The sequence below is a fragment of the Toxorhynchites rutilus genome, chromosome 1, assembly GCF_029784135.1.
Source record: "Toxorhynchites rutilus septentrionalis strain SRP chromosome 1, ASM2978413v1, whole genome shotgun sequence".
In the NCBI taxonomy this organism is placed as follows: domain Eukaryota; kingdom Metazoa; phylum Arthropoda; class Insecta; order Diptera; family Culicidae; genus Toxorhynchites; species Toxorhynchites rutilus.
The window spans coordinates 189867620-189891276 of NC_073744.1; the positions used below are offsets into that span (position 1 = coordinate 189867620).

General features: G+C 39.9%; 1 protein-coding gene across 1 annotated transcript in view; it reads left to right on the plus strand.

Moving 5' to 3' along the window:
• The first annotated feature begins 20764 nt into the window (after positions 1 to 20764).
• The window catches only part of LOC129761658 (uncharacterized), a 28670-nt gene continuing 25777 nt past the window's right edge, over positions 20765 to 23657 (plus strand). The window contains exons 1-2 of the mRNA XM_055759391.1: positions 20765 to 20923; positions 21053 to 21535. Of these exons, the coding sequence (XP_055615366.1) occupies positions 20912 to 20923; positions 21053 to 21535 (495 nt within the window). The 5' untranslated portion in view covers positions 20765 to 20911. The remainder of the gene's footprint in view (positions 20924 to 21052; positions 21536 to 23657) is intronic.

Here is a 23657-nt window from a genome sequence, read left to right on the forward strand (position 1 = left end):
TTTCACATTTGCACAGCTCGATTGGATTTGAGTCTAACGCATTGCGCAGTGGCGAATCGATCTCGATCGCGTTTCAATTCCGTTCCAATAAGGGTAATTGTTGTTCTGACTTTGTACGTCTTGTTTTGTGACAGATCAAATCTATTCCTCTTGCAGATTCCTCACCGAACGACAGAATAATTTTCGACCTCAATTTGAGTTGTTTTAATGTAGTTATGAAGTTAAATGATAATCTTATATATAAAATTCTCGTGTCACGATGATCGTGGTTGAACTCCTCCGAAACGGCTCGAACGATTTTCAAGAAATTATGCACAAAAAATTTGGTAGGCATGAGAATAAGACGTAAACTATATATAATACCGCTAGGGTACCAATTACCGTATGTTTAATATCGATTAGGGTGGCCTTATGCAAAAAAATCTAAATAATTTTGATTTCTATTTTTTCTCAAATTTGGCATAAAACTATATATATAACCTCAAAGGTTCACCCCCATCTCCTATTTTTACTCGCGATTTTATTATTTTGGTACAAATAATATTCAAATAAATAATCGACCCGTAGTTTGTTTTTCAAAGAGAACGGATTTATTTACGTTGCTAAATGACATATGGTGCTAAGTTCACTTCATTGAATATTCATTCTCACATGCGCCAATAACCTTAATTCGGCTAAAGCCATGCGTATTGCCAGCGAACTGGAAGACTTTTTGAATTAACATAATGAATTATTGAAATTCTTCACATCATACATGCTCGGTTTGCAAGGTGACGATCACGTTATTTTCATACACTCTAATCAATGTATACATTCAACGCGTATGTCGTTGAATACATTGCTGGAGTCATGGTAGGCGACTGCACAGTGACGCGAGAAATTGTGATTCGAAGAAGAAACAACAATATGGAGTTCATCGTTGACACCCACCGTTCAAACGACACTCTCCATCTTCTTCTTCAATGGTACTAATGTTTCCAATGTTCCTAAAGGCTGATTTAGACGATGCCAGTCAGCGCTCTAGTTGAAGTATCCAGTGAATAGAGAACAGACACTCTGTTCAGGTTAGAGGCCAATTACTTGTTCGATACTGGTACAAGTAACTTGAACAGGTTGTCTGTTCTCTGTTCACTGGATACTTCAACTAGAGCGCTGACTGGTATCGTCTAAATCAGCCTTAACGTTCACCATCTCAACGTAGAATGACTTGCGAACGATATAGAGGTAGAGAGCGAACGACTGCGATTCTAAACAATCAGAAGCGGTGTGAGGAAAAATACACTCACTTGCCAGACGCTATCATGAGCAACGCCGATGCAGCCTTTGATATTGCCAGATCTAAACACATGCATTGTCATGATATTACAAAGCGTGTTTACAAAAAAAAAAAAAAGAATGAAATGTAGAACGAGCTTCATCACAACGTTACATGTATTCGGTTTCACACCTTGCTGAATGTATACGGCTGGATGGCAAAATTACAAAAAATTGGAATTACCTCATATACACATTTTTAATTTGGATAATCGACAAAATACGCCCTGAGGAAAGCGATAGTGTAATTTCCTCAAAAATTCCAGTCATTGAGCTTCGTGTTCCATTTCTGTGAAGCGTAAATTGTTATGAATTTTCGAGTGAAATAAACACGCTTCTAAAACAAAAAAATAAATAAATGAAATATGGCTCTTTTGTGTGTTCTGTGTAGCAGAAAAATACATTCTCTTCAGGTATCTTGAACAAGAGTAGTCTTTGATAATTATTTCATATTTTGAATGATATTTTGGTTAAAATGCAAGGAGATCAATAGATAATTGTTAGGTAATGGTCAGGACTATGTCTACTAAGTATTGAAACAACATCGAATAAAATTTTTCATTCAAATTACAACAACTTAAAATTGCTTTTATTGTTCGATATTGTTACCACAAATATGGTTCATGGCCGTGCGGTAATCTAAAACTTTTATAGCCTTGCATAGCAGATGGAAAATGTACAATGCATTTTCTCAAAGAATTCACGACACGACCGCAACTTTAGGTGGATGTCCAATATATCAACGGCTAAAACGTATAATGACAGACAATCATTCATAAAAAATAACAACGCAAACATTGACATGTAAAATCGTTCGGCAGTGCCATATTCGCCACAGCTGAGCAAAACATTCAATGCTGATATTAATTTTGAGTTCTGGGATACTATACATGTTAGTATTTATTATTTTAGACGTTTTCAATCACATCAAACCCAACATGATCCGTCAATTGTAAAAATATAAATCAAAACAAACTCGAATGCCGATGATATGTAGCCGGATGTAATTTTCCGTCAGTGAAGTTTAAGCTTTTATTGTTGAACGCGGTTTCAAATTCTTTTCTGTTGCTCTACAGTTTGTCCCCTGGATTGTTAGCAATCACTGGGATTCGAGTTGAGGTAAGTTAAAGCAATAATTTAATAGAAATAGTCTGTATATAAAAAATGTATGCTGTCGGGGTAAGTTTATTTATTTATAATGATACTACATCCCATTGAGAGATTAGATCTTCTTCACAATTTTTCGCCAATAGTCCCGATCCATGGCTGCAGTTCTCCAACTCCCGGCTGCACCGATTCTTGCCAAGTCCTGCTCCACCTGGTCCAACCACCTCGCTCGCTGGGCTCCTCTCCTTCTTGTTCCTACCGGATTCGATGCGAACACCATCTTTGCAGGGCTGCTGTCCGGCAATCTTGCAACATGCCCTGCCCATCGCACTCGTCCAGTCTTGGCGACTTTCTGAATGCTGGGTTCGCCGTAGAGTTGCGCCAGTTCGTGGTTCATTCTCCTTCTCCATACTCCGCTTTCCTGTACACCACCGTATATTGTTCTGAGCACTCGGCGTTCGAAAACTCCAAGCGCTTGTGAGTCCTCTTCAAGCATCGTCCATGCCTCGTGCCCATAGAGAACAACCGGTCGAATTAGGGATTTGTACATGGTACACTTCGTACGGGGTCGGAGTTTGTTGGACCTCAAGAATTTGCGGAGCCCATAGTAGGCACGACTTCCATTGACAATGCGTCTTCGAATTTCACGGCTGTTGTTGTTGTCAGTTGTTATCAACGAGCCAAGGCAGACAAATTCCTCTACCACCTCGAGCTCGTCGCCGTCGATCACAACACTACTACCAAGAAGAACTCTGTTGCGATCAGTCCCTCCAGCTAGCATGTATTTAGACTTAGACGCATTGATCCCAAGCCCAATCAGCCCTGCTTCGTGTTTCAGTCGGGTATACAAGTCGGCTACCGTCGCATGTGTTCTTCCGATTATGTCCACGTCGTCGGCGAAGCAGATAAACTGACTAGACTTGTTGAAAATCGTGCCCCGCATGTTGAAGCCCGCTCTCCGCATAACACCTTCCAGCGCCACGTTGAAGAGCAGACAGGAGATTCCATCGCCTTGTCGAAGTCCCCTGTGAGTCTCAAATGATTCCGACAGCTCACCTGAGATCCGCACACTGCACCGCACACCGTTCATCGTTGCCTGAATCAGTCTTGTCAGCTTTCGGGGAAAGCCGTGTTCGTCCATGATCCTCCATAGCTGTCGTCGGTCGATTGTATCATATGCGGCCTTGAAGTCGACGAAGATGTGGTGTGTAGGGACCTGATACTCGCGGCACTTTTGGAGGATCTGCCGCAGTGTAAAAATCTGGTCCGTCGTCGAGCAACCGGGCATGAATCCGGCCTGATAACTTCCCACAAATCTACTTACTATTGGCGATAGGCGGCGGAAGAGGATCTGAGACAAAATTTTGTAGGCACCATTCAGGATTGTGATGGCACGATAGTTCCCACAATCCAACTTGTCGCCTTTTTTATAGATGGGGCAGATTACCCCGTCCTTCCACTCCTCCGGTAGCTGTTTTGTGTCCCAGATCCTGACTATCAACCGGTGCATACACTCTACAAGTTTTCTCGGACCTCCCTTGAAGAGCTCCGCTACGAGGCCATCCTTACCAGCTGCTTTGTGGGTCTTGAGCTGATTAATGGCCTCCTTAACTTCACCCATCGTCGGGGGTGGTACGTCGTCGTTGTTCATTGCACCGGTGTAGTCCTCCTCAACGCCGTCTAGGTCTCCTGTCTGCGCGCTGTTCAGGTGTTCATCGTAGTGCTGCCTCCACCTTTCGATCACCTCGCGTTCGTTCGTCAAGATGCCCCCTTCCTTGTTTCTGCACATTTCGGCCCGCGGCACAAAGCCTTTGTGCGAGGCGTTTAGTTTCTTGAAGAACTTCCGCGATTCTCGAGAACGATAAAGCAGCTCCATCTCCTCACACTCTTTCTCTTCCAGGCGGCGCTTTTTTCCCCGAAAGAGATGTGTTTGCTGCCTTCGTTTCAGTCTGTATCGTTCCACGTTTTGTCGAGTCGCTCGTTGCAGTATGGCTGCGCGTGCTGCATCCTTCTCGTTCAGGAGCGCTCGGCACTCGTCGTCAAACCATTCGTTCCGTTGTCCTCGTTGTTCATACCCGATGACGGTCTCTGCTGTGCTGCTAATTGCTGATTTTAAGGAGTTCCAGCATTCATCGAGGGGAACAGCATCCAGTTCGTCTACCCCCGGTAACGCAGCTTCAAGACGCTGCGAATATGTTGCAGCAACGTTCGGCTCCTGTAGTCGTCGTAGGTGGTACCGTGGTGAGCGCTGGTGTCTTATGTTATTGACGACTGACAGTTTAGAACGCAGTTTGACCATCACCAGGTAGTGGTCTGAATCGATGTTAGCGCCACGATAGGTTCTGACGTCGATGATATCCGAGAAGTGCCGACCGTCGATCAAAACGTGGTCAATTTGTGTTTCTGTTTGCTGTGGTGATCTCCAGGTGTAACGGTATTGGAGGCTGTGCTGGAAGAAGGTGCTACGTATGGCCATGTTCTTGGAGGCAGCGAAGTCGATAAGTCTTAGGCCGTTTTCGTTGGTTCGCTGATGGGCGCTGAACCTACCAATTACCGGTTTGAGTTCCTCCTCCTGGCCGACCTGAGCGTTCAAATCACCGATGACGATTTTGATGTCGTGTTTTGGGCAGCGATCGTATTCACGCTCTAGCTGCGCGTAGAATTCTTCTTTATCGTCATCGGTGCTAGCTAGATGGGGGCTGTGGACGTTGATAATGCTGATATTGAAGAAGTGGCCTCTCATCCTCAATCTGCACATTCTTTCATTGATCGGCCACCAACCAATCACCCGTTTTTGCATCTCCCCCATCACGATGAAAGTTGTACCCAGCTCGTGTGTGTTGCCGCAGCTCTGATAGATGGTATATCCACCATGGAACGATCGCACCATCGAACCTTTCCAGCACACCTCCTGCAGCGCTACGATGTTGAAATTGCGGGCTCTCAATATTTCCGAAAGAATTCGGGTACTCGCAAGAAAATTGAGAGACTTGCAGTTCCATGTTCCGAGTTTCCAATCTCTAGTCCGTGTTATTTGCGTAGGTCTAGTCCGATTGTCCTGTCTCGAATTTCTTTGTGAATTTTCCTGTGCGTTTTATTATCGGGGTAAGTCCGTCACCCTTTGAGTGGGGGATCCCGGCATGGTTTGCGTTTAGTTGAAGGTTTCTAAGACATACTTTCCATCAATTTCAGATGCCTCGCAGCTACCAAAGGAAAACGAGGAATCGAGGGAGTTGGTCCCAGGAGAACCTCACCCTTGCAAAAGAGGCTATTGCTAGTGGAGTTTGTATCAAACGTGCTTTCACGACTTTTGGAATACCCAGGTCTACATTACATGATCACGTTTTTCAGAAGGTGGTAAGCTCGCAACTAGGACCAAGAAAGACCCTATTTACGGTGGAGCAGGAAGCGGAGATCATGCAGCACCTACTTGACCTAGAAAACCGATTTTATGGCATCACGAAGATTGACGTACGGAAGCTAGCTTTCGAGCTTGCTGAAAGAAATGGAATCGCTTGTCCGTAAGTTGTTTTTTTTATGAATTGAACTACTGATGTAAATTTTATGTTGGATTTAAGTTGTTCGATAAAACTAAATGAACTTCATCATTGAACGAAAAATAATGGCTATATGGTCATAACGAAAATAATAAACTAATTACAAATAAACATAATTTAATTAGTTTTATTGCCATCATAATCACAAAAACCAGAAATAATTTACCTACAGTCATGAACTCATACTTCTCTGTGATTTCAAGTCGAATCCTAGTGTGATTAAAAGCGTCGTATGACGGATATTGATTCAAGTAAGAAGAAAAACTGACCACCGGTAAGTGTTCAATGTGGTCCTTAGATTCCATTAAACTTGTAATTGAATTGTGGTGTGGTTTGGTGATTTCTTCTCCATATTCCATGTTCATTGGAACTTGTTCCGACCATATCTCCGGAATCGGTTGAACGATCCGAATCATACTCGACAGCGACATTTAGAATTAGAATACCTTCTATTTGCCGACTGTCACATTCAAACTGGTTCATCTGTTGCCAAGTATATATATTGAAAAATTGAGATGAGGGTCTTACCCCGTAGGGTACCGGTGTTACCCCCATGGGGTGCCGGTTTCACCCGCACTGGTTGATGAGCTTCATTTTTATGGCAGTTTTTTAAATTGACTATTACTTGAGAAAATTACCGTTTAAATGTACTGATATTCCTTATATCTCATGGCAAACGAACTAGACAATGATTCTTCTGTGGAGGAAACATATCAATATATGCCCGCAGATCTCACAAAACAATACTTTTCCTTAGGGGGTCGGGCGTACCCCCCATTCCCCTATTTGCATTCGCACTGAACGCGTTATGTTTGGAGTTAGCCCAAAACTTGCGGCTCCATTCAATAATGTGGATATTTAAATTAGGGTGATGTCAGAAATGTTTTTATTACCGCGAGAATTGCTGTAACGCGTGCCATTTATTTTTAAATAAAAACCCAAAACAAAAAACAGAACCACACCGCCGTGGCGTTGGCTGTGGTTTTCAGAATGGCAAGAATGTGACGGAGAGATCGAATGGTAGGTTAGGAATTTATCTATCAATGTGGTTGTGCTAAGAAAAATGGAAAGTTCTATGTTGACAAACCCAGCTTATCTACGCATTTAAGCTCCAGCATCTGATTCTTGTTTTAATTTCATTAGAATCATTCTGTTATTCGATTATTTGGAATGCCACCTCTGTTGTCAAATACACTGTAGCAGAATTAGGAAACATGTGTTCAATTAAAGTTCTACTGTAACATTGCCAACAGTTAGGGTTAGGTGCGAAAAATGCGATAATTGTGTTCAATTGATTCGCATTTTGTACGTTCAGTCAGTCAATGATGAAATGACCGCCAATTATATTCATTATATCCAATTAACAATTATACTCGACGAAGCTTTCCCACCAGCGTTTTGAGATCTAATGAATAATCTGATCCTTGAAACTAGTGGAATGTGTTGAATTTGGAAATGTTCCGTCTGCATGCCTATCTCAACTATTTCAGATAGAGAATCAATCATTTTCAACAGTTGATTCGAATCTTTAGCGTAAATGGCAACACCAACATTATTAAGATTTTCCTTGTGTGTTATTTGTAACAATAATATTTATGGACTAATGTTTTCTGCAAGACATCATCATATGAAGTTCAACTTTGTATGAATATGTTACTGAACTCTTTCCATTTCCTAAATTGACATTTAGATGCTCATATCCAATGCATCCTGAATACTTTACGAATTGTGCATTTATGTTATAATTATTCACATTTGAAGCGACGCGAACCATAGAAAGCCTCAATTTAATCCATTTTATCTTGTTCGAAACATTATTTGTCATTATGCGAGTCATAAGTACTATCGTAAACTCCAATTGTTTTATTATATTTATTTTGTTTTTAGAGGCACAAATTTAAATTGAAGCGCTTATCGATGTTAATTGATATGAATTCAGCTTTATTCGGCAGATAATTATTTTGCCATTTGAGTATGTTCTCTGGTAGTCAACCTCGGTTGGCTCGAAGGGAGTCCAATCGAGAAGTCAAATTTTTTATCACTTTGGGCAGCAATGGAGGTCGTATATCAGTGGCGATGGCGAATGTTATATGTATTTATTTATTTCTTTATTTTCAATTTAAAAAAATTATCACAGACTAAACCGTAGTCTAAATTTCGTCCGACCCACGTCGGCCTCTGTGGACCGATAGTGGACTTTTATAAAATCGTTTCGGTAATGTCGTTCCAAGTGCCGACGCTCTCCAAAGGAAAAGTCCACTGTCGGATCCAGATGGAAAGCTTAGTGTCAGTTCCCAGGGAACGACGGGGGGGGGGCTTAACGGGTTAATAATCTGCAAGAGAAAGGAGCCTGAATGAAAGGAGTTACGAATGATAAGGTCAAGCACAAATAATATCTGAAGGCTGCGGTGTCTTTGAGCTAGACTTTCGAGTTCGATGAGTTCGGCTTTGATAGTCCAGAAAATTTGATGGGTCATTTCAACGGGAGTTTTCGTTGAACTGCACCTCAAATTGAGCTGCGTTAAACCCTTTTCATACGGATACTTTGAACTGCATGATAAGGTGATGAAACAGTGACAGCTTACTCCATGATGCTGATGACGATTGAACAGTACAATGCCCTTAGAACCTATACATCAGTGAAGCGGATACAGATGTCGATTAATCGCTCGAATCATTCAAATATTCGAATATCTGCATTTATAATGGAGTAATTTTGCGTCGATTAATGTAAAATGAATGAATAATAAAATTAATACATTGAAAAATACGCGATAACAATAAGCAATTAAAAGAACAAGAAACCATTTCCATTTAGTCGGTTTTATCGAAGATCAAGTGATCTAGGCTACGTGGAATGGTAAAATTACAACAATTACAACCAAGTAGAAGGGCCTATGCCTAGAGGCACGAGCGGGAGCTTGATTTATGACTGTGATTGATGAGAACAACTGTTTTTGAATTCTAAAAGTTCTCTTAACTGTACGGAAATCCGTAAACTTAACTCTTTTAATACTCTAGGTGGTGGCCCTGAAAAGAGCCGTTTGATATATGAACTGAATATACGTTAAACGGGTTATGAGAGTTGAAACAATCCGGAAACATTCATTCATTGTTGCTGAAAAAAACAGATAGATATTCCAACATGAACACAACATTGATTTTGTGAACTGATATATGTTTACTGTTGATACATGGAAAATAATTCGTAATTCATATCGACTCACCTTATCCGCCATGCAAGAAAATAGTTTGTTTTCGTCAGTTATTATACGATCAAATTTACATATGAACTCGGATCCAATGTAACCATAGCTTAAGAATGGGCTTGGCCATTTGGAAACCAAAAGATGAAAATAACTTCTTCATTTCTTCTTTTCTCTTCAGTCAATTTCAATTTCGATTGTGTGTATCTGCTACACATACTGAAACATCGAATTTTCCGTTTCGTTTTCATTCGAATTTGAAAGCAGGCGCTTCACTTGAGCTTGAGCTTGTGTAGACTGTACAATTCGTAGTTGCTCTCCGTGATTGACCTGAACCAACCAAATTGCACAAAGAACACACAGAATGACGCTTGGGACTAGCAAATCATTCTCGTTGTGCAATTTCCGGTGATTCGAGCTTTAAATGGTCAATAACGACGCTGGCCACGTCCTTACAGTCACCAGGGGAAGGGAAGGAATGTTAGTATGATAATCGCCGCCCGAAGGCCAGAAGGGTCGCCTCTATAGCGTGGTTCCCTAGCGATTATCATGGAAGGGACAGTTGTTAGTAGGGTGAGGTGAGTATCAGGATTCACTGAGGTAAGTGATGTGATTATATTAACGCGAACCTGTAAAAACAATTGGACTGGTCATATTTTATTATTTATCACACGTATTTTTCATAGAAATCCAATCGCAACGCGGGAGAGTTGAGTGTGGGAAACCTGACAAGGTAACCGAGGGAACTTCTGTCAAATTATTATGATATATATCGTTATTAATTACGTGTATTATTTATCGAGTTCCAATTGCGACGGCGGAGAGTTACCTTTGGGAAACCTGAGAAGGTAACCAAGGGAACTTCTCTAAAACCAATCGGACCGCCGATATGTTCCATTGTTCAACGAGCGTACCCTATCAATTTCCAATAGCGACTTCGGAAAGTTATGTTTAAGAAACCTGAGATGGTAACCGAGAATATTTTTTATCAAACTTAAATCGCGAAAAAACAAAGAAATTAAAGAATTAAATAAATAAAAAACTGTAGAATTATAGGAGTAATCATTTAAAGGATTAAAGTTAACATTTTCTAACAGCCCACGACGAAACAGTTAAACTTCTGTTTTAGTGAGAACGAGAACGCTTCAACCACAATTATATTACGCGACGCGCAAACTATTACTACTTAAAACAGACCACACTTTTCGAACGAAAAGTTACATTCATACGGATATACATTTACACACAACTAAGCTACGAGAAAAAAGAGAGTTCTGGAATAAATTTGAAAAATAATAAAAAACTCATCCAATAAACACACAAAAATATACCCTCCGCCCCATCTACTAAAATTAATTTATTTGATAATAAAGAACGATCTCACCAATATATAATCCGAGTGTAGATTTTCCATTCATCAATGCAAAATCTTGCACAGAATAATCCATATCGCCGTGGAACAAGATTGATTGCATACAAGCTTGCATAAATATATGCATCTACAAGTATCAAACTGTGATCATGCTGCCAAAAGGTCATACAAAATCACTACCACTGGCACACATACACTTCGCGTTTGACTGGCTGATGGATTATAGCGAAACACACACAAGCACAACGAACGCGTGGAAAAGAAAATGGAATAGATGAACACAGAAGCAGAACAAGCCGTGCTATCACCACTACACTCTCTAACAGCACAAAATGGAGCACCAGGAAGCAATACTTTCTTCAGCCTTGTCGAACTCATGGAATGAAAACTACACACTTCCCACTGAATCCGGAGCCAGACCTGAATTCACTGCGGCAAACGAACGTGTTCCTTTAAACTTTCACACCCTTCAGCACCAAAGACCACCCTCTACGACCGAAATTCAGAAAGCAGAGAGGAGCGTAAATGCGCACGTCTATCGCGAACCGATTGTCCTGTCCCATCCCCTTGAAAGCAGGCGCTTCACTTGACGATATAAAGTGCCCTATTGACTATCATTTGAATGAACTTTCTATCGCTTTCAGTTTCACATGTGAAAGGACGATGACTGCTTTTAATTGAAAATTTTCATTAGATTTCGTTTCTCCAAACTGTATTTTCCCGGACCATTTTCAAAACAAAACATAAAATTGAAAGAGACATATGAGGGCATATTAGTCTTACAAACAGCGCCGACAAATATTTACGCCTCTTAATATACAGGTCGGACTTGATTATATTCAGATTCGATTATATATAATTCGATTGTATACAAATTAAAACTCGTTTAGAAAGTTTTATTTTCTTTATTTCAAATATGACTTATTTCAAGAAAAGAATGTAACATTTCAACGTTAAAGAGAAATTTAAGTGGCTGTTATTAGTACAGTCACGTAACAATGTTGATTTTTGAAGATTTTGATTGATTCTAACCAAGAATTGTTCATAACGATATTGCAGCGAAATTAAGGAAGATAGAAGTTGGGTGTCAAAGAACAAATGGTAGAGCAGTTAGAGAGCTTCAAATTTGGTTGATAGAAACAATCAAGTTTATTATGAATTTTTGGGATGAAATTAATAATAATACCTTCAAAACCACTATCTTTAAAGTTTTTCAATGTTATTTGAATCCACTAATTTAGATGTTTCACAACTTATCCTGTGCAAAATTTTCTCTTCTTTCAAACGAAAGCAACAAAATCGTCTTATGTAGCATACTTTTAAATGCGGAACCAGTTTGAGGCAAACGAAGCCTGAAACACAAAACAACTCTATAACTCTGTCATTGTTGAAATTCGGCCATATGCGTAGAAGGATTTTTGTGCATCAAATGTAATCGTCTATCATCGCTTGAGAGATTCTGGATAAATTTATTTTATTCATGTGAGAAAGGTGTTTCATGACTTCAAGATGATGACTGAATTTTTTTTTGATGGATTACGTCTTTCGGGAACATATTAGGATACAAATTGGAAATCGAAAATCGAGCACATCGTGAAAGTTGTTCCATTTCAAATATGTTTTCTCTATATTAAAGTAACATGTTTTTACTGATGAGAAAAATTGATAATTGTGTTCGGCTTTGGTAATTATCTTATATTACATTGGTGAGTTTTTTTTTCTTTATTTTATCCATACATCACACAGGAGGCATCTCGTCTAGGGTCACAAAGGACGGTTTTCATCATATCTCATTCCACTTTGACATCTTTTATCTGATACGCACCATTCAACGACTATTTAGCATCCTTCTGTCATCATCACTCGGTAAACAATAGTGAAGTGAACAAACAATACCCAACAACGAAACAAAACGGCCCTTTTCAGGGTCACCAAATCATTATCAAACGATGTAACTCTTCAAACATATTCAAAATCGACAGATATCCTAACGGAATCCTACGTCAACTATGCGGTCGTGTCTCGGACACAACACTCCTGTGACTTTTTTTTCTTTTATCTTCATAAATCGAAAAATATAAGTGAAAAAACGAATAAAAAATGTTTTTGACTCGATTATATACAGTGAAAAGAAATCCGAGACTGTACATAATCGAGTCCGCCCTGTACTGCACATTCTTTCACATCGTAATTTTCATTAGTTTCAGTGAATTCATTTTCATTTGACGATTTGATCATTTCGCTTCGGTGTGAAGAATGAAAGAAATGGACGTGATGCGAGACTGTATAAAGGTGAAGTGATATTTTCTTTATTGAGCGTGAACAGAGAGTAGTACTATTTTTAGTCTGCACGAGTTTGTAGCATATTGAAAGGCGGAAGGTTTATTATTGAGTGACGATGTGTAAATTGAAGAGAAATTGTATGGCCCTGGACATCATATCATGGAGACTAACGCTCAGACTAATGCATTCAATAGAGTTACTTGCCTATCGTAATAATGATTTGATATCTCTTATATTTTCGTTACAAATCTTATTTTCAACTTAGTGGATCGACCTCTTATATAGGAATTAAAGACGCAGTCCTACGTCAAAAACTTACTTGAAATTAATTCTATTTACTACTTCTTTTACTTGAACTGAAGAAAAATTGCTGCAAAATAAGAAAAAGCTATAGAAAAAACTAGAGATTTATTTCGTTTATTTCTGGAATTGCATTACCCTAAGGTTTTTACCCGTTCAGCTCAATGGTCCATTGGAACGAGCAATCTCCTTAAACCGTTTCGCCAAACACGAGCACCTGACATAGTGACGGAGCACAATTTCTCAACATCAATTTCATTGTAAAACCAATCGTGCATCATAATGTCCAAGTGAAAAAAAGACCAATAAGCCACGCAATGAAATTCAGTTGTTGCTCTTCTGCTGTGCGGATCCGTCACGATCACATCCAAATTCGCTTCAAAGTTATAGTACTGCATTGAAGATATGGAGGAGAAGCGAAAAAATCGAGCAGTGAACAGCCTTCTTTAAGGTTGATGGCTAAATTTGAAATCTTTCAACGAAACACTCGAACATCGTTGCCATGGTAACCAGTGGAGTACTTGAATTTTATTGAGACGACGACGCTACAATATTTTTGGACTCGAAAATATCGAATGCGTTGAAGAAGAGTGTGTTGATTTTATTTTATTTTGACGTAGGATTACGTCTTTCGGTGACATATTGGGGGTATAAATTAAAAAAATAGAAATCGATCAAGTCACGATTTCGAGCGTCTATGACTCAGTCATTCCTGATGGTGTTATGAGATTATAGCATCGATAGATTAGGACACAAACATCGTCAAACATCGAGCGAAATGTATACATTATTCTACTCTGTAAGTTCTCTTTTAGCACATTCACGATTCATCAGTCATTCAGCTAGCTTCAGCGAAGCTTTCTAAATGACCTTTCTGAATGCCGAGAGTCTAATTTAAGTTTCCTAATTTGGCCTTTTCCAAGGCTAGAGGCGAATTAACTGAGAAATTTTGAAGTTTCTATAATTCAAAACATTATTATCATCACCGTATTATCAATCTGAATATTTTTTTTCTTAAATTTTGCTTTCAACCTTACAGAAAACCACAAATTTGAGCCCCCATACTTTATTTTTATTCGCGATTTCAGAAGTTTTGTACAAACAATGTTCAAATAATTAAACCGTCGGTCGTTTTTCAAACAGAACGAATTTATTTATGTTAAATGACGGGCCTAGCGCCCCGCTACATCGAACTTTCATCCACATATTCGCAAGTAACCTCACTTCGTCTAAAGCCAAGCGTATCGCCGGCGAGCTGAAAGTATTTTTGAATGAGCACAACGAATTATTGAAATACTTCGAATCACACTTGCTCGGATTACAAAATGACAATTATGTTATTGTCATCAACTCTGATAATACATCTGCTGGAGAGCATGTGTCTAGATTCAGTGCGCAATCGTTGCGTTGAAATCATAGGAGGTGTCCACACAATGATGCGAGAAATTGTGATTCGAAGAAAAAACAATAATCTGGAATTCATTGTTGACACACATCGTTCATACGACTCTCTCTCCATGTTCTTGTTCAATGGCACTAACGTTCCCAACGTTCGCCTTCTCATCGTAGTATTACTTGCACCATTTTTAGCAGTACTTAGTTGAGATTTATATACCAAACAACATGCCTGTGTGACATCTATTACCGAGGAATCACCCAACGCGCTCTGAGAAGCCAAATCACTCTTTCGCTACTGTTTGTATGTCAATGGGGCGATGCTTACTGCTGTACCACGTGTGTGTGAGTATGTGAATCGAGTATATGCATACAAGCTGGGATATTACTGTAAGGTATAACACGCGATATCGGCAAGGTTATTATTATAGCTTATGATGCCACACATCCTCCCCCATCCCAAAAATACAGAAGAAGTGTACAATGAAACGTAAAATAACGAAATGATCAATTGTAAAATAACGAAAACAGCTGCTTCTAAATCTTTCGCGAATTTATTTGCTTGCTATCAGTTTTCAAAAACGCGACTGAACTGGAACCACTATCAACAAGATTCTGAGCAATCATACCGATTCGCTATCGGCAAAATTGATTGCGCGCACTCATTCCGAGACGCTATCGATCGAATCCGGCGCAGTCATTTCGAGTCACTATCGACAGAATATTGCGCGGTCATCCCGATCCACTATCGACAAAATCCTGCGCAGTCATCCCGATCCGCTATTGACAAAATCCTACGCGATCATCCCGAGGCGCTACCGACTTCTACGCGGTCATCTCGATTCGCTATTGACAAAATTTTACGCAGACACCCCGAGCCGCTATAAACAAAACCATGTATGGTTGATTCGATCCGCTATCGATTTAGATAAATGCAGCCAACTGCGTCATCCAGTGAGAACAACAAATATATCCTATGAAGATCTGTCAATAGCAGTATGTTGTGGATAAGTTTAACATGTTTTAATTAAATACTAGCGGCCCAATTCTATGTTTTAATAAGTTTACCGCAAAGTCATTGGAATAGCTTTGCTGTTGCACTCAAACAGACTCTCGCAACTTATTTTCTTTTCTTTTATTCAATGTTTCTTTTTTAGTCCAAATATCTCTATGTATCGAGCATCTACTCTTTCTCTGCGATCAATTGTTGCTCTTCCAATTTTGACTTTGAATTTCAACTCTCTACTCTTCATTTCCTACTATCTACTATATACTTTGTTCTCTCTTCTCTCTACTCTCTGCTCTTTATTTTAAACTTTCCACTTTCTCTCCACTCTCACTACTCTCTACTCTCTACTCTTTCTACTCTCTACTTTCTCTAATCTCTTTACTCTCTACTCTCTCTCTATTATCTACTCTCTACTCTCTACTCTCTCTACTCTATCTACTCTATCTACTCTATCTACTGTCTACTCTATCTACTTTCTACTCTCTCTACTCTCTCTATTTTCCTTACTCTCTACTCTCTCTACTCTCCCTACTCTCTACTATCTCTACTCTCTACTCTGTACCGTCTCTACTCTCTACTCTCTCTACTCTTCACTCTCTCTACTCTCTACTCTCTCCACTCTCTACTTTCTACTATCTCTACTCTCTACTCTCTCTACTCTCTACTCTCTACTCTCTCTATTCTCTACTATCTCTACTATCTCTACTCTCTACTCTGTACTCTCTCTACTCTCTCTACTCTCTACTTTCTACTCTCTCTACTCTCTACTCTCTACACTCTCTACTCTCTACTCTACCTACTTTCTACTCTCTCTATTCTCTACTATCTCTACTCTCTACTCAGTACTCTCTCTACTCTGTACTCTCTCTACTCTCTCTCTCTCGACTCTCTACTCTCTACTCTCTACTCTCTACTCTCTACTCTCTACTCTCTACTCTCTACTCTCTACTCTCTACTCTCTACTCTCTACTCTCTACTCTCTACTCCCTACTCTCTACTCTCTACTCTCTACTCTTCCTACCCTCTACTCTTCCTACCCTCTACTCTCTCTACTTTTTACTATCTCTATTCTCTACTCTGTACTCTCTCTACTCTCTACTCTCTACTCTCTCTATTCTCTACTCTCTCTACTCTCTCTACTCTCTACTCTCTCTACTCTCTACTCTCTACTCTCTACTCTCTCAACTCTTTACTCTCTTTACTCTCTTTACTTTCTACTCTCTACTATCTCTACTCTCTACTCTGTGCTCTCTCTACTCTCCCTACTCTCTCATCTCTCTACTCTCTCTACTCTCTCTATTTTCTACTCTCTCCACTCTCTCTACTCTCTCTTCACTCCTCATACTCTCCCTACTCTCTACTCTCTCTACTCTCTCTACTCTCTACTCTCTACTCTCTACTCTTTCTACTCTCTACTCTCTACTCTCTCTACTCTTTACTCTCTCTACTCTCTTTACTTTCTACTCTCTGCTATCTCTACTCTCTACTATCAGGTCAATCACGGAGAGCAACTACGAATTGTACAGTCTACCCAAGCTCAAGCTTAAGTTCTACTATCTCTACTCTCTACTCTCTACTCTCTCAACTCTTTACTCTCTTTACTCTCTTTACTTTCTACTCTCTACTGTCTCTACTCTCTACTCTGTGCTCTCTCTACTCTCCCTACTCTCTCATCTCTCTACTCTCTCTACTCTCCCTATTTTCTACTCTCTCTACTCTCCCTATTTTCTACTCTCTCTACTCTCTATTCTCTCTACTTTCTACTCATTCTACTCTCCTTACTCTCTACTCTCTCCACTCTCCCTACTCTCTACTCTCTCTACTCTCTATACTCTCTACTCTCTGCTCTCTACTCTCTACTCTCTACTCTCTACTCTCTACTCTCTACTCTCTACTCGCTACTCTCTACTCTCTACTCTCTACTCTCTACTCTCTACTCTCTACTCTCTACTCTCTCCTCCCTACTCTCTCTACTCTCTACTCTCTCCTCTCTCCTTTCTACTCTCTCCTTTCCACTCTCTCTACTCTCTATTCGCTGCTCTAAAAAAACGCACACACAAACACATACACGCACATTCACGCACAAATGAACACATGTACACACGCAGACGCGCACAGTCTCACACACAAAAAAACGCATCGCAGCTGCTGACTGCTCACTCTCTCACACTGTTTTTGATTACATCAACCAATCAACTAACCAAAACACACACTCCCGCAAACGCACACGCACACGTACATGTAAACACACACACACACGCACACACAAACACATACACGCAAATGTACACGCAAACGAACACACGCAGACGCACACACTCTCTCACACAAAAAAACGCATCGCAGCTGCTCACTGCTCACTCTCTCACTATGTTTGTGTTTACGTCAAGAATACGAACATTTACGACCGTTTACGACTGTTCACGACGACCGCGCTTTATTTTTTAGCGATTTTATTTATAGTAAGATTTCAAGCAACTTTGGGATGTATGAGCGTATTTATAAGGTTTAACTAACAAAATGTCGGGTCAAGTTTTGTTCTTCATACGGTCGTCCCGATCCGCACTCTTATCGTCATTTTTTTCATACGGTCGTCCCGATCCGCATAAAATTTTACTTCCATTTTAACACAGCACGGTCGTCCCGATCCGCACTCTTTTTACTATCATTTTTTTCATACGATCGTCCCGATCCACATATAATTTTACATCCATTTTTATACAGCACGATCGTTCCGATCTGGTGACAGCGGTGGGATATTACTGTAAGGCATAACACGCGATATCGGCAAGGTTATTATTATATTATTATTAGGTTATTATTATATTAATTATTATGGCAAGCTCTAGAATATGTGTGACCAAAATGCAAGTCAGAAGAAATATCTTTGACGAAAAATGCCCGACCGTTCTGAGAGAACAAATGCACAAACATTAGACAACCTGATCCTTCCACAGGTACTTCATTCATTCTGAACATCATTACTCATTTTGAAATAATATGTATGAGTAGCTATATCAGACGAATAAAACAATGCAGGGCGCTCGATGGATTTTATGTGCCAACAATATATGATCGACATGTACTTGAAAGTAGAGAGCGAACGACTGCGATTCCTACGACCTAATGAACAGTGACTTGAGGAAGAATACATTCACTTGGGAAACGCTATCATGAGCAACGCCCATACAGCGTCAGAATTAAAATTATCCGAACGGATTGCAATTTTGAATTCTGAAATCCGTTCGACTCAGATCCGAGTCGAGTTGTGCAAATGTGTCAACCTTGCGGCGCAATTCGACATAGAAAACATCTAGCTCCTTGTTCCATTTCTGTGAAGCAAAAATGCAAAATGGATATTCGGGAGGAATAAACTCGCTTTTAAATCAAAATTTTAAATTAAATTCAAATTAATTCTTCATATGAAAAATGTGTTCGATGTGAAAAAGCAACACATTCTCTGCTATTGGGGCTAAAATCTTGAACGAAAATTGGGTCTGATGATGATTTTATGTTATGAATAACGTTTTGGTGGAAATGCAAGGATGTATTTGAACGACATCGAGTGATTATTTTCATTCAAATTTCAACAATTCAAAATTAATTTCGGGTCTGTCAACCTGATAGAAAGTAAATTGCTCCACGAATACGGGTGAATTATTTTTACGTATATTTTGCGACAAGGCAAGATTGCCACATTTGCATACAACGATTGATTTGTTCGCACACATGTTCAACAGCAGGACTACCGTACCTACAGAATAATCTCTATTTCTACAGATTTTCCAGCCTCTTTTAAACCAATACTTTGTAGTTACAGATTACAATATTTTTTTTAAAAAATTCGCGCAATTCAAGGTTTTGTTCAAATGCGTTTTAAGAGCGAAAAATATAACTGTTGACATCGGTTTCACAATTCGATTATCCAGAAAAATCTCACATCTCTACTGCACTACATTTTTAATTGTATAGAAAAGTCGATGTGCATTTAATTATATCAACATTCTTACATTCGATTAAAGTCTCGCTCGAGAGGATCTGTCTGTCTTTCTCGGAATTCTTCGAATCGAGTCGTTCGAACGAAAATCGGATACGGCTGTTAACAAGAATAAGGTAGAATATTCAGACTGGTTATCATTAATAGTTTAATAGTCTCGAAACATAATTGACACACTATGTGTTCTACGGCTGCTCAATTAAGGCCCCCAGTGTCGCAGTAGTAAAATGCACATTCACTACTGAATCGTTTCCTACTATATTCTGAATTTATGACATGGTAAGCCCACCTGATCGATGATGTGAAGTGAACACATTGATAATTTTGATTGGACAAAATTAACTAAACGATGTCATTGGTACCATAAATCTTCAAGGAAATAAATAAAAAAAATCGTTTGTTCCATTTGTATCACCAATCTACGATAAGAAAAACGCGAAATGACAAATAAATACTTTTTTCTTGCAAAGTTCATCAGAATTTGTACTGTGTTGATAGTGAGTACATTATGAAGACTAGCATGCCACACCACGTTGATTTAATGACAGCAGATAAATGTCAGTGCATAATAATGCGAACAATATAGGAGAAATCTGGTATCTCAAACAAGAACTGTTCCAAAATAAGAAGCTATTCTGGTTTGCCAACAATTGAAATAAATACACTTGATGCATTCAGAATTATAAATAAGATTGTACCGTCTGATCCTTTTCCGCCCCCACCCACCGAGGCGGTCTACATGCCAGGATCCACTGGCATTTCGATCTGAATTCCTTCTGCCAATTCACTCTGAATAGAGGACCTATTAAAAGGGTCATAAAATATTCCGATTTACTACCGATCACCTTCGACAGCCTTCAGCTGATCGCTTTCTGATTCCACAAAACTTGCCAATCTCGGGGAAGCCCCTGCACCCTCCCCAAATCAACCAACCAACGCACGTTATCGATATGTATATCAAATTCGAAACAACCCCACCATCACCCGCAATGGACGCCGACGGAGCGGAAGGAAGGAAGGATGGGGGTGGGGGCGGCAAGGAGTCTGAGTGAGTGTGTGATGATAACAGAAGAGGGTATGTGCATGGAAATTTGCACATGGCTTCGTCTCGAACGCGTTCCAGCGATGGACTCGGCCCTCGCGGGCCGGTTCTTGCCCGATGATTGTGTTCTCTTCGCCCGGGGGTCCGGGCGCTAAAGCCGAGCAGTATAAAACGACGTTCTGTCGCATCGATCAGTCACAGTTTGCAAACAGTCCCGATCGAGACAACGCGATCGTCCGGAGGTTTTCAAGGTACTCAATAGTGGGGAAAAACAAGTGGTGTTTTCTTTCTCAACGAAAAACCAAACAACGAAACACAGCGCAACCAAAATGAAAGTTTCCGTAAGTGATCGTGACAAAATCGGTGTGAATGTGGGTGTAAAAATAATTCAAACCAATGGAATAACAGTGAACAAGAATGATCGTGATTTGTGTGTTTCTCAAAAAGTGTTTCCTTCTTTGTCACCGTAGATTGTAGGATCCCTTCTGCTGCTGCTGGTTACTGTCGCTTCCGCCTCGTACTGGCACTACGTCCCCCCAGACACCCCCGAGGTTCAGCATGCCAAGGCCGAACATTTGGCCGCCCATGCGCACGCTCGTGGTGCCGTCGGGGAGGGACCAATGGACACCCTTGAGGTTCAGTATGCCAAAGCGGAACATCTTGCCGCACATGCTGCTGCTAAGGCTGGCCACCCGCTTCCAGTTCCGGTCCGCCTGCCAACTTGGCACGAACTTGCCGCCGGTGCTGTTGGTCATGATTCGTGGCACGGAAAGAGCGCCTGGCATGGAGCTTACCACGTCCCGGTGATCCACAATGGAGTCCCAGTTGACACCCCCGAGGTTCAGCACGCCAAGGCAGCCCATCTGCATGCCCTGGCTGCCGCCGGACACGGACACGGATATGACGCGGGACACGAAGACGATGGCTCCTACAAGCCACATCTGTACGAACACTAGGCTCGCTAGGCTCCGCCTGGATCACCGCGTTTGTTCGGATCTCTTGTAAAAAGATATTTCAACGTGACAAAACAAAAAAAAAGACGAATTGTAAAAATGTAAGTACGAGGATGAGTCGAGCGGTGGCACTATTGAGTGCGTATCTGTCGAGTTAAAATGGAGAGTTTTCCCACGAGCAGTCCATCGCTTTCCAGATGGCGGCGGTTGTGAATCCCGACGAAAAATGTCATCTCAGGTGTCCTTTCCCTCCATAAATCACAACCGCTGTCAGATCGAATCGGAGTAGTTTTTGGCGCAGCTTGTGGGAATAGCTTCGATGTATTGTAATCTAATTTTAATTTTTTGCAATATACAGTCATATTAAATGCAACAGCAAAAGTTGTTTTTTGAAAGAAGTCCTAGTCCTCGAGAAGCGTTTTGATCAGTTACTGTGTATTTAGTTCCTCTGGTTGGTTTAAATGTGTTAAACAAAAGTAGATGGGTCTGAGCCTAGGGGAACGGACGGATGTTTGACGTAGGACTGTGATTGCTTTTTTTAATGTGATTCTTTTCATTGTACAGAAATCTGTTAGTTTAACTTTTTCAAAACTCCAAATAGTAGTCCTGAAAATCTCCGTTTTTTATATGTACTCATAACCGTCAAAGGGTTTGTAACGAACAAAAAAAAAATAAACCTGTGGCCGGAAGTTCAACTGTCTCACTGAAAATGATTATATGTGAATCGGTAAATAAAAAAAAAATATATCGTCATTGATTACATTGAATATGAAGTTCATGGGGAAGAAACAAAAAACAAGTTGAAAATACTTACGATTTCATGATACTTTGGTAAAATACACATGAAATCATGAAGTTGTTTTATTTGTAATGGATAGCGATTGTATTGTGAATTCTTTCCATTGTCTTATTCTTATTATTAGTCTTATTCTGAGGCATCGGTTGCAGTAGTTTTTCGGTGAAATAATGTTCGTTTGTAGACTATCACAATCAAGTCGTATTGGTTCTATTGCTCAATCTATCATAAGAGGGATTGAGTCATGGAATTATTAACATTTCATTTCGTTTCATTTTTGTGATGCGATGTAATGCTGACCTCAATAAGTCCTCGCATGATAATCGCTGCCATCCTCCTAGTATTGATATCATTTTTCGCTCATGTTGGCGCAGCCCAGAAGACACTCGTTCAAGATGTTCGACACCCGACAGGACTATCTTCAACTGGACTTATCTATAACAGGGCGCACGTTAACGGGGCTGCAAATCAGTTATGTATCAATAATAGATGCCATCTTCAATTTGAAGTATTGTTTATGCTGTTTTGCAGTCCAGTTAGCGAGTTAAATTCGATAATTGTATCGATTTTCCGGCCCAATTAAAGAACGATCACTGCATGGGTGACACTTTTCTCGTTGCTTTGATGAAATCTTGCATCTGATTACTTCAAAATATTTACATTCGAAAAAGATCTTGCTAATTTGTTTGATAGTACGAATTATTGCACACAATTTTGAGTTGCATACAACATTCATGGAACGAAGTTGAAAGAAAGAATGCATAAAACATGATTTACCTTCGCATCCGCTCGCAAAACATACCTTTTTTATTTGTTGAATTGCTCACTTATTTCATTATTTCCACTGTTGATGTCTCAGGCGAATAAAAAGCTGGATAATTTGCCTTCTAATAGTATATATTATAACATATATATACTATATAGACATCAAATACGAAGTCCTACGTCAAAATACACTAAATATTTATCACTTTCACCTGTGAATTAACAAAAACGAAAGTATAAATTGCATCGAATAGTCTGACAATCGCATAAAATCATTCACATTTTCCAATGGTATCACTTTCGTCTATGAACTCCGTCTCTACAAGATAATCACCCCTATTTTTGAGTCCATTCGAGTCATAATTATGCGAACGGAACGCAATTTTCCATTACACCCTAAATTAATTTTCAGCACATGTGTTGGCATTCCGATATATTACATTAAATGAGCCTAAAAATAGCAGAAAAAGCGCTACCCCCAATACTTGTATATCATTTGTATAATGTATGCTACTTCAATATAAGATCAATTTCAGCGAGCGAAACAGGAGTCACATTGCA